The sequence below is a fragment of the Schistocerca piceifrons genome, chromosome 1 (assembly GCF_021461385.2).
Source record: "Schistocerca piceifrons isolate TAMUIC-IGC-003096 chromosome 1, iqSchPice1.1, whole genome shotgun sequence".
NCBI lineage: Eukaryota > Metazoa > Arthropoda > Insecta > Orthoptera > Acrididae > Schistocerca > Schistocerca piceifrons.
This window is the reverse complement of record NC_060138.1, coordinates 266,789,531-266,802,228: the sequence shown is the minus strand read 5'-3', so window position 1 is coordinate 266,802,228 and position 12,698 is coordinate 266,789,531. Positions and strand designations below refer to the sequence as shown.

General features: G+C 40.4%; 1 protein-coding gene across 1 annotated transcript in view; it reads right to left on the bottom strand.

Moving 5' to 3' along the window:
- Positions 1–9,145: 9,145 nt before the first annotated feature.
- The window catches only part of LOC124802892 (protein singles bar), a 127,344-nt gene continuing 123,791 nt past the window's right edge, over positions 9,146–12,698 (bottom strand). The window contains exon 5 of the mRNA XM_047263952.1: positions 9,146–9,380. Coding sequence (XP_047119908.1) covers positions 9,303–9,380 — 78 coding nt within the window. The 3' untranslated portion in view covers positions 9,146–9,302. The remainder of the gene's footprint in view (positions 9,381–12,698) is intronic.

The window sequence follows — 12,698 nt, the reverse complement described above, 5'->3', positions numbered from 1 at the left end:
AACAATTTTGTTGCACCTTCATGGTTGATGAGCTTGGTTATTCCATGGATCGTAGAAAGAAATTCGATAGTGTACAGCCGTCTGAATTGATCAGTGTGTCGTCTGCAACGAAAAAGGAAAAAACTGAGTTTCTTGTTGCTATTAAACATTTTCATGTGGAGAGTTGGACTGCCACAAAAATCAAAACAGAACTGCATGAAGTTTACATGTTTCTGCATCATCATTGAAGACCATTTACTTTTGGATTAATGAATTTAAACGTACTCGGACAAGCGCTGAAGACGAAGTGCACTCCGGATGTCCAGTTGAAGTCACCACAAAGGCAACTATTGACAAAATCCATGATATGGTGACGCAAGACTGCCGAATAAAAACTCGTGAGATGGCTGAGAGTGTAGGCATCTCAACTTAGCCAGTGCGTAATACGCTGCACTGAGAACTGACTAACAAAAGGCTGTGTGCGATGGCTCGAAGTCGACCAAAAGCGTATCCTGTACAACGCTTCAACACAATGTCTGGCGACGTTTTCTCACAAACCATGAGACATTTTGAGCCGATTTGAGGCTTTTGATGAAACCTGGTTCCATCATTACGCAGAAGAGTCAAAAAAGCAGTCAAAACAATCAACCTAGGCTGGTGAAAGTGCACCGAAGAAGACAAAAACCCTTCTGTCAGCTGGTAAGGTGACGGCCACTGTTTTTTGTTGTTCCTAGGGAATAATCCTTATAGATATCTCGAAACAATCCAGAACCATAAATGGACCCTTTATGCTTCATCGTTCGACAGTTTGAAACTTGCGTTGGCTGAAAGAAAACGAAGGTTGGCACTGAAAAAGTACTCTTTCAGCAGGATAATGCACCATCCCATACAGCAGCGATAATAAAGGCGGAAGTGCATGAACTTGGCTTTGTTCTCCATCAACCCTATTCATCAGACTTAGCCCCATGTGACTTCTACTGTTCCCTAAATGGCTCTGAGCACTATGGGACTTAACTTCTGAGCTCCTCAGTCCCCTAGAACTTAGAACTACTTAAACCTAACTAACCTAAGGACATCACACACATCAATGCCCGAAGCAGGATTCGAACCTGCGACCGTAGCGGTCCCGCGGTTCCAGACTGTAACGCCTAGAACCGCTCGGCCACACAGTCCGGCACTGTTCCCTAACTTGGCACTTCGGCTTGCTAGGAAGAAACTATCATCGAATGAGGAAGTGATAGTTGGAGCCACCGAGAGTTGGCAGAGTTAGCAGAGTTTGACAGAACCTGTTTTCCCGATGGGATGAAAAAGCTGGAGGATCACTGGACCAAGTCTATATCCGTCAAAGGAGACTATGTCGAGAAGTAAGATGTATTGTTTCTTCTTATTTTTACCAGTTTTATCAAACCACCCTCGTCGATTGCTGCGCACGATCGCATTAACAATCGTTTGAGACTTCAAGGAAGTGCACTGTGTTTTAGACACATGGTTGCGAATTTGCGTTGGTTTGAATAATCGAGACATCGACATTTCCAAAATGCGTTGTTATAAAGATAACTTTTCGTGCTGCTATGTACTTTCTCGCTCACCTCCATAGCTACAGGGTCTGCGTATCTCGTAAGCTGAGGACGCAGGTATTACGCTCAGAACTGCCAGGAACTTTTCTCTAGTGGGAGGATTGGAACATGGTCTACACAGCCTCGTGATGGCAACTGAGGACTACCTGAGTGGGAAGTAGCGGTTCCAGGGACAGAGAAACTAACAGCGACCGGGAGAGCAGTGTGCCGACACCCTGCTCATACATAACACATCAGAGGATGACGCGGCTGCCGGTCGGTGCTGAATCGACTGCCAGGGCCAGTGCGCGGTTCTGATACACTGCTGCCAGGGAATCAGCGAAAGCTTCCGTTTCACTGTGTCGCGAGAAGGTTTGTGAAATTTCCTGGTAAACCACAAGTAGTCGTAGGCTGCTCCCAGGAATACCGCTCTTTTCCTCATTCTCACACAGTATGACGCTGGTTGATTCGGCAATCGGAAATGTCTGCCACCAGAGAAACGATTGTACTTCTCCATCGTATACTATGCCAAAGTGACATACGAACTTCCACAAGCAAGCTGTCAATTACTTCAGCTGGAGCTAGCAATTTTTAAAGGTAGAATCCAGGATGAAGGTAAAACTACGGAAATTTCACGTACGTGCTGCTGGCAATGCAGTGAGTAAAATATTAACGACATTATTTACATTCGCAAACCTATGGTTTTACGTTCCAGCCATATAAGTAGTTACTTTGCTCTCAAGAGGGTCCAACCAGACGAAATTTTAATGACAAATTAAGGAGTTTGTGGGAGAGTAATCTGACAAAGCACGGTAGAGTGGTGTATTGCTGCAGACTCACCAAAGTCGCACAGCTAAAGCAGTTATTTTCTTCCTTCTTTATAAGGAATTACTGACATTCACAGATGCTAATCTCAACTGCCACTACATAGGCAACAATGCATTTGCTGCACTACCCAAACTGGTGTAATGAACACATTACAACCGGTAGTGTTGTCTTGCAACTAGTAAAGAGAAGTCGACTATTTTGTTAACTATAAGAAGGCCTTTGCTATTACGTCATGTAATATAATGGCCCTTCAGCCTGATAAAAAAGTGATAAATTACTTACATGCCCTCTCACGCACAAGGAGAGTAAACAGTTGTCACAGCAAGAGATATCCCAATCGGACAAACTAAATTCCAAGAAGACAGTGGCAGTACTCCGTTTTTGGGAGCTCTGTTTTGAAATCATTTGTAAGAGCACGTAACAGAAAACAAATTGAAACGTCACGCACTAAAGCATAATATTTACAGATAATGATGATAATGTTTTGGTTTATGTTCACAATCATTTGTGTGTCTTCTGTTTGATGACTTGAATGTATATGCACTTTCAGGAGAAGAGGACGTTGTAGGGGAAGTTTTCACGTCAGAACTCAAGAAAGTTTGTTGATGATTGTGATAGACATACGAGCTTCACCACCTAATCAAATGTATCCGGATACCTTGTAGGTAGGCTGATTAGGTTTCTATGTTGGTAACGCCACGTAGTGCTCTGTAAGAAAATTACTGACTGTGCTGTGTGCAGTCTGTGGCTGGTTGGACTCCTTGTTGGGATATTCGCTATCGTAGTGTTGGGCATTTGGGTGTGAACAGCGCATAGCGTTGGGCAGTTGGAGGTGAGCCGCCAGCAATGGTAGATGTGGGGAGAGAGATGCCAGAGTTTTGAGAGCAGACGATCTCGACGATATATATATATATATATATATATATATATGTATATATATGTATATATATATATATATATATATATATATATATATATATATATATAATGACTTTTGAACACTATTAAGGTAAATACATTGTTTGTTCTCTATGAAAATCTTTCATTTGCTAACTATGCCTATCAGTAGTTAGTGCCTTCAGTAGTTAGAATCTTTTATCTAGCTGGCAGTATTGGCGCTCGCTATGTTGCAGTACTTCGACTAACGAAGATTTTTCGGAGGTAAGTGATTCATGAAAGGTACAGGTTATTGTTAGTCAGGGCCATTCTCTTCTAGGGATTATTGAAAGTCAGATTGCGTTGTGCTAAAAATATTGTGTGTCAGTTTAGTGATGATCAGAATAAGTAAAGAGAGAAATGTTTGATTACGTTTAGTTTTGCTCGGCTGTTTGAAAATCAAATAACGTAAGAGGTTTACCAGCACAGTAATTTATAATTTTTCTAAGGGGACGTTTCAACCTATTATTGGACATTAGTATGCATTGTGTCCACCCTTCGCCACTATGACGGCTTTGCTAGGGAGTCTTTCAGTAAGCTGTCTGAATGTCTATGGCAGGCCATTGTTCCTCAAGAGCTTCATAGAAGGTTGTGATGTTGGACGCTTGAGTCTGGTGCGAAGTCGACGTTCTGACTCAACCCAAAGGTGTTCCATTGCTTTCAGGTCGGGACTCTGCGCAGGCCAGTCCATTTCAACATCATAGATGGAGCTTTATGACAGGGCGCATTGTCATGTTGAAACAATCATCGCCTCTGAACTGTTATTCTACTGCGCACGCTACACAACGCTGTAGGATCCATGGCGTGAACAGCCCGATCGAGATGATCCTAAAGATTTTCGACACAGTTTAAATCCGGGGAGTTCGGTGGCCAGGTGTGTACAGTAAATTCATCCTGCTGTTCTTCGAGCCACGCATGTACACTGCAAGCTGTCTGAGACGTCGCACTGTCTTGGCGTCGTGCTAAGAAAAAACAGGTTGCACGTAGGTGCGGACATGATCCCAAAGAACAAATGCATAATTGTGTTGACCCATTGTGGGTTCCAGAATAAAGAGATCACCTAGGAAATGCGCTCCGGCCTGGAACCTTCCGACAATTGTTGCCGGGCATTTGTTTTCAGGCGTTTCACTCTGTACACGCCAACAGCCATCGGTCCGATGGAGCATAAAACCAGATTCCTCTCAAAAGGCCACCTGCTGGAGTGCAAATTCCAGCCTTCGTCGCCGATTAACAGCAGTCAGCATGGGTACATGAACTCGGTACCTGCTGCAGAGGCCCCTATGCAGAAATATTTCCTGGACGGTCGTTGAGAAGATGCTGTTGGCAGCCCCTTGGCCCATACGGGCGCTCAGTTGCTCAGTAGCTGCACTTCTATTCGTTCGTACACATCTCTCCAGCCGCCATTAACCCCTGTCATCTATGACCGTTTTTGGATAGCTTGATTTTGTGAAGCATGGTATAATTTAACCGCAGCAGCATGCGAAGAGTTTACAAATTTAGCTGTTTCGGAAATCCTTCCATCCTTGGCTCGTAAGTCAATGATCATGCCCTTTTGGACGTCAGATAAATCGCCTTTACTAGTGCTGCCACCTTCCCTCGCTGGCGTCGAACGTAGGCGGTGGTCACATTGATGTGACTGGACTGTGTATAATAACACTGATATATGTGAATTTTAAAATTTTCCCGGCGAATTGACTGTTCAAACAAATTTCTGACTGGCAGGTGCCCAGTTGAAATATCGTGCGAGATATCGAACGACGGCCGGTTGCAAGCCCGAAATTTGTTTGAACAGCATTGACATAGTGCGCGTATTTATCCTCTTATTTCAGTAGTCGACATTCAAAGGCAGCTGTCTTCATCTATTGGTCTTTTTCAACTTCAACAGAAGTTTATAATCGTCCACTTTTTCAAAAATCATTACAGGACAGACATGATCCATAATATAAGAATAAAGCGACATACATAATTTAATTACTTGCACCTCTCTTCACTAGAGCTCCAGCATAATCACCATCGTCATTTATCATCTTTCTTTCAAAGATTAGGCTGTTGCCTGTTTCGAACTCACAAAAAAGCAAAATCATTCGCACGTTTTCCAAGTCCTCCGATATCTCTTTTCCCATTCGACTTGTAGCTCAGGGTATTCTGGTGAATTTTGTGACCTGGCCTTCGCATGAGGTGTTGTCTCCAATCTTCACGATATTTTTGATTTTTTTTCATTATGTCGAAAATATGTAATTCTGTTCTAATATCTTCATTTATAATCATATATCTTATTGTGCACTCTTCGCCTTCCTTAGGAACCTCATCTCGGCTGTTCGATTTCTTTTTTTTTTTTTTTTTTTTTTTTTTTTTTTTTTTGGTAACCCAGTTTTCGCTTCTATAGTATAACACTGGAACCGCCGTCACTTTCCAGAATTTTATAATGGTCTCTTTTTGTACTTTATGGCCACTATTCTGCTAATGGTACCACAGACAGCTTGGAATCTGTCTCTCTTGTTTTCAGTATCACTGTGAAAATCAAAGCTTATAGCACAGACTAAATAAGAGATTTGAGAGACTTATTCTAAAACTGAATTATCCAAAACAATTTTTGGTCTGTCCGTGTATTTCCCTCGGGACACCATTATTTTCGTTTTATTACGAGAAAATTTAAAGTTGTATTTCTTGCATTTTCATTCAGTTGGTATGCTGATATTTGGATGTCATACTGAAAATAATAACGATGTCATCTGCAAACAAAAGTACATTCAGGTATTCCTCATCCGTTTTCTTAATTCCTCTGTTTACTTTACATTTTCATTCACGAAGCATGGAGTCAATATAAACATGATTAATAATTATTCCTTCTAATCAATTCCTACCCGTGTTATTACACCGTGTATGCTTTTGTTAAGACTTTTCACTACATCTAGTAGGTGCTAAGGATATTCACATTCAGACATATGGGCTATCACGGCTCACACAGTCGAAAGCCTTTTCAAGCTCGATAAAGGCCATAAGTGTTTCTATATTAAAGTATCTGTATTTTTCTATAACATTTTTAATTACAAACGCATTGTCTGTGCATGAACTACCTGATCTAAATCCTTTCGTTCTTCCGGAATAGTGGCTTCTGTGATATTATTCATGCAGTTATTGGTTATCTTTGAGTATAGTTTGTAGCCATTGCTTGAAAAACTGATACTACGGTAGTTTTTACACTTATTACGTTTCCCTTTCTTGCAAAAAGAGAGGACTTCTGATGTATACCAAGGGTTTGGGATATTACAGCTCGTCCAACATTCATCTACTAATCGCAGATGAGTGTATCTTGTGATAACGTCCCATGTTTAATTAGTTCTGCACTTATTCTGTGTGTTCCAGTAGTTTTTCCGTTCTTCATGCCTTTCAAAGGCGCTTGTAGATTCTCCATAGTAACTGAATATACTGTTTCATTGTTTCATCTTCGGCCTTCTTTGCACACCGTAGTCTACGTAACGACTTATCCATTGTTTATTGGGTGTAATTTTCAATGAGGCAGTGTCTTTTTCTTCCTTGTGTGTCGGGTTCTAAGACATTAGCGAACGAGTCCCACTGCCCTTTGTAGACTTTGGGTAACAGTTTGTTCCGCAACGTTTCTTGTTATTCTGTACATTCCCCATCTCTCTGGTGTATTTGTCTGTAGAAACTTCAAATGAGCTAATTGTTTTTTAACGGCTTCTGCAATTTCTGTGTTCCAAATTATGAACTACTTTTTCCCGTCTGTCTTCTCTCCTTTACCAAGCGCTTCTGAGGCCGCTTCGATAATGCAGGTAGTAATACTATTTAATTCTATATCGATGTCCTTATTGACTAGTAGTGAAGCAAGCTTTTCCTGGAGTCCTTACTGATAAAGTTTCCTAATTCTATACTTCTCCTATCTCCCATAGGAGAAGTATTTTGAACAACTCCTCTTGTGGCTTCGCTTGGAAATTCTTTTTTTTCTTTGATTTTGATAGTAGTCTTGTGTTACTGCCTAAGGGAAGTGATCGCTACCTATGTCACTTCCTCTATAACCACGAATATCTTGCATGAGATTCTTCATTTTATCATTAATTAATATACAGTCAATCACAAACCTTAATCCTCGTGAACTCCATAAAAATTTTCTGGATGTCTTTCTTTCTGTAAAAAGTGTTAGTAATTTTAAAATAATTAAAACAGGCAACTTGGTGTAGTCCTGTCCACTATTACTAAGTATTTTCTCCAGTCTTTCTGTTCCTGGTATAGATACATTTGCAACTCTTGCATTACGATCGCCAGCGATGACAATATGTTCTGCATTGTTAATTTTGTTCACTTCTTTCTGAAGATCATCGTAAAATGTGTCAGTATAATCCTTGATTCCCTCCTCCGAACAGTATACATCTATAACTGTTACGTGACCTCCTGGAATTAGAAATCTGCCATTATTCTTTCACTTACGAAGCTGTGCTGGCGAGTCTTACTTCTCAATTTATCATTGGCTAAAACTGCTGCTCCAGCACTAAGTCGTCTCCTTCGTGGGAAGCCCCCACCATCCAGTAATTTGTAAAAAATTTTTTTCCTTTTAGTTTTTTCTTAGTTTCTGTTATTATTGCAATGTCTGTTTTCCTCTGACTTGATTTAATTCGCTTTCTTTGTTGGTCAATCCACGAACAATCCACGTTACCAAAGACATATAATCCGCAATGCCAAATCGTATGTCCTTTAAGATTTTTCGGTTATCACCAGTCGATCCAGTTCTGTGTATGAGGCTGTCTGTGAGTTTGCCAGTAATTTCACAATCCCCGGCTGCGTTACGAGCGCTGCGCAGGCTAAGTCGCATGATGGGGCTGCTACCTGTAGGTATCGCGACCTGCCTGGTTTTCTGTCGTGGTTATCTCCCTTAGGGAAGCTGGCGTCACCGCGCCCCTACAGCCCTCCCTGCCCTGTGTTGCGGGACACTTTTTGTCAGAATCCTCAGTCGAGACCACTCCGTCTTTGGAGACCCTTTCAATTGCTGCTCTACCGCCAGTTTAGCTCTCGACTTCGTCGAAGCACGCAAACCCTCCCTTCCGGTATTGTAGGTGTCTTCGATAAGGCGGTCTCCCTGGGAAGGGAGGGCTCTGTAATGAGTGATATTTTTCGTAGTAAAAATTGATGTAGTCTGTGCTTATGACGGGACATTTTAGTAGAAGAATTTTAGATCTATGTATGTCTTGAAGAGTGGCATGCTCAGTCTTCTTATAACTATTGGAAAACCATCAGATTTTAAACCTTTTTTTTTTTACTCATCTTGCAAGTAAATGAACTAGTAGCGACCTTCGTCTTCATTAAGTCAGAGCCCCCTGTCTGCAAATGAAAGGAAGAAAATGGTGCATGTTGAAGCATGTATAATTGTTACAGTAAATCGACGAAAGTAGATCACTAAAAATGCGAGTAAGTATGCCTGTTAGCAAATCTCTTCACTAATTATTCCCCGGTTTGTTCGCATGTTTTGCACTTCAAAAAGGCATAGATGTTATTTTACTTGTTTATCTCATTAGAAAAAATTATGTCAATCTACCTGCCACTGAATATAAGGATGCCACATTTCCTTACATGTTTAACTAAATTATTCCAGGTCACCTAAAATATTAAGATCACATTCAAACCTTCATGTAAATCACAAGCATTATTCATTAAACTAAAAATCGCTCATTACGTAATCAAGTAGCTTAGCAATGCGACATGGAAGAGAAAATACATTTGTATTATTAATGCGAACAGGGCAGCTTTGGAAATAATGTGTACGCGCCATCGATGGTTTGTCGTTGACACTGGATTGCCAAGCGGAATTTGAGCTTCAGTATTGTACAATGATATGGTTTTATAATGGTTTTATTACTAAAAGATAATAAATAGATAAAAAATGAAATACAAAATAAGAGGTTTCCATGGAAATAAATCGCTATATTAGACAGCCAAAATTCCAGTTAGTTGTGGACACGACGCCCGGAAGTAAGTGCGGCATTAACGACGTCAGCAGATGCCCCGAAAATGCTTGTACGCGAGGTAAGCGTCCCAGCCGTGTAGTATCCCAAGCACCACGCCCAGCACCTGGAACAGTGGAGGACCACCCGTTTACTTTGCTTGATTTACCATCTCTGCGATAAATGCTGTAAGTCGGAATGTATTCTCTATGCAACAGTTACATATAATTATGTCATGATCACAGCACTGACCATCGTTTACTAATACGTATTTGACTACTTTTTCGTGAGAAACATTTGTATGATCTCTTTGACGAAACTCTATGAACACGTATGTACTCTTTTGTTCAGAAATCATAGGACCCAGTTGCATCCATGGCAGAAATGTACCTTAGAACAGTATTTAAATATTTATATCACAATCTTAAACTTCCAACTAGAAATATTACGAAATATGACTCCATTTTTAATAAATCAGTTTTATGACATTTTAAAAAATGCATGTAATGTCATACCACTCTGCAGCTGATCATTCCATTACTACATATATCTCCAGTGCTAAATAAAGTTAATATAAGACAGACAGACTGAATCTAGCATAGGTGTATACTTGCAGTCGAGTCATAACTCACATACCGATATGATGCCGTAATGCTGAAGACCTTCACAACATCGTTGACTTTGAAACCATTGTGGTAGCACCACCTTAGCCCATAGAGGGCACATTGAGTACACATCTTATGTACAGTTATTTTAAAGTTTTTAATTGATATTTTATGTAATATTTAAGTAGTTCCATGGTTGTAAAGAGAATCTTATACATAACTATTTTTGTGTAATTATTGTACTTGGTTTTTCTTTTATGTTTTGACGACTATGTGAACCCGTTTTACACTGATTGATTGACGTGAGGTAGAGGGAGAAGAGGTAGCGGAGCATCTTCGTATTCAAGAGTATGCCCGTCACTTGCTGGCACCAGTTGACATCACAGCAGCTGAGAAGAGTGCTCCACCTACCATCTTCGAAGGATGCCATGTGCACAACAAGTCTTATTGTATTTTACCCTTATAAGCATTTTGTCATATTTTATTGTCAATCTAGTAAGGTTTCTTTTACTTTCCAAATTAAATTACAGCTCTGATGATGGTCTTGTGATATGACCGAAACCGGTCACCTATGTTCTTGTAGCATACGTGGTGTGATCAAGACTAAATTTTAAAAAGAATTTTTTTTTTAAATTTTGATCACTGTTCCAAAAATGTTTATTAAAATCAGCAAATCGTCAAAAATATTAAAACACAAGTGTCTCCTACGAGGTATGTTGACAAACTTCGGCTCATACCGGCGATGCACGTAAATTTCCTACTCCTCAAGATTTTCGAAGTCCGTGCCATTAGATCCAACATTCAAGATATTAAACCATCATTAATGAGGGGCAACAGATGGCCATTCCCTCTCAAATGACACCCAAGTGAACTATTACTTTTTTATAAGTTAGCTCCATGAATCTAGTTTCAAACCTTTCCCCGTCTAGCCTACGTAGATGCCATTGCCAGAACCAAACTTGATTCTGTAAACAGCTGAGTATTTAAACTTATCAGTATTATCGTCGAAACGATACAGCAAAATGAGTTCGAGTTTCTTTCGGGTGGGGAAAACCACCTGAACCTTCGCTTTTCTGATGGGATGCACAGTCCTGGTGCGACGATAGAGATGACGTCGACGAACTTGTACGGCTTCGAACTTAATGCGCGAAAAAAAAATAATGGTTCAGATGGCTCTAAGCGCTATGGGGCTTAACATCTGAGATCATCAGTACCCTAGATTTAGAACTACTTAAACCTAACTAACCTAAGGACATCACACACATCCATGCCCGAGGCAGGATCCGAACCTGCGACCGTAGCAGCAGCGCGGTTCCGGACTGAAGCGCCTAGAACCGCTCGGCCACAGCGGCCGACCCCAATGCATGACAAGGTGCAGTTCACGGTAAAGTTTGAGGCCGATGGTTCACCAAATTTTCTTAATGGGTTCCAAACTTGTCATGGTAAACCAACTGCTACGTTACAACTATTGCTGCCGAATCTTGTCCCCCTCCTGCGCACACACGAGCACATTTATCATCAGTGTTTCGTAGGTTGGCTAAAATATGTTTCGATAATGGTGCTGTCAACTAAGAAATAAATATTACTGTACAGTAGGACAAGCCAGTGGTCCGTCGGTAAAGGCCATACGTGAGATGGGGGAAAATTCTCAATAAAGTCAGTCATATTCCTCAAAGGACAAAATTAGACATGTGAATTTCCATGTGCTACTTCAGCCCTTGTTGCAATACGCTTGAGCACGCCTTTAGAAAAGCGAAGATTCAACTGGGTTTCCGCACACGAAAGAATCTCGGACTTGTTTTGCGGCATCGTTTCGATGACAAAACTGATTGAAGTTTTAAAACTTTATGTTTGCAGAATCAAGTCTGGTTCTTCCGATGACATCTGTGTAGACCAGACAGAGAGAGATTTTGTAACAGGATTTACGGATCAAACTTATAAAAGTAATGGTGCACTTGGGTGGCGTTTGCGAGAGAATGGTCATCTGTTACGCCTCATTGTTGATGGTTTAGATATGTTGCATGTTGGACTTAATGGTATGGACCTCGGCAACCTTGAAGAGCTGGAAATTTACGTACATAGCCGGTCTCAGTCGAAGGTTGTCGTCAATGAACAAGTGGCCCGCAGGAGGCACTAGAATTTTAATATTATTGACGACTTGCTGATTCATCTGTCTCCTACTTGTATCATAATTATCAGCAGTTATTTCAGACTCATTTATTTATCTTCTTATTGTAATATGTTCTGTAATACTACGGGATTTTTTTTAATAAAATGACCACACTACTCTTTCATTTATTTGGCATATTTTATTGTACTTATTTATTGTGCCTACTTTGGATCTTGCGATGGCATCTGTATGATCCGGACGGAGAAAGGTTTTGTAACAAGATTTAGGGAGCACATTTATAAAAATAATAGTGCACTTGGGCGTCATTTGAAAGGCAATGGTCATCTGTTGCCCCTCATTAAAGGTGGTTTACATATCTTGCATGTTGCACGTATGAGTGGGGACCTCAACTTTCTTGAGGAATAGGAAACTTATGTATATAGCCGGTGTGATCTGAAGATTGTCATCAATGAACAGGTGGCAAGTAGGAGGCAGTGGAATTTTAATATTGTTGACGACTTGCTGATTCATCTGTCCCTTATTTCAGATTCATTTATTTTCTCATTTTATTGTAATATGTTCTGTAATATTACCGGATTTTTTAATAACATGATCACTCTACTCTTTCCTTTATTTGCCATTTTTTATTGTACTAATGATTCATTTGGTTAGAAATTTCATCATTTTGCTGTAATGTCCTTTTACTTCAATTGAATTTGAATGTGTGCGC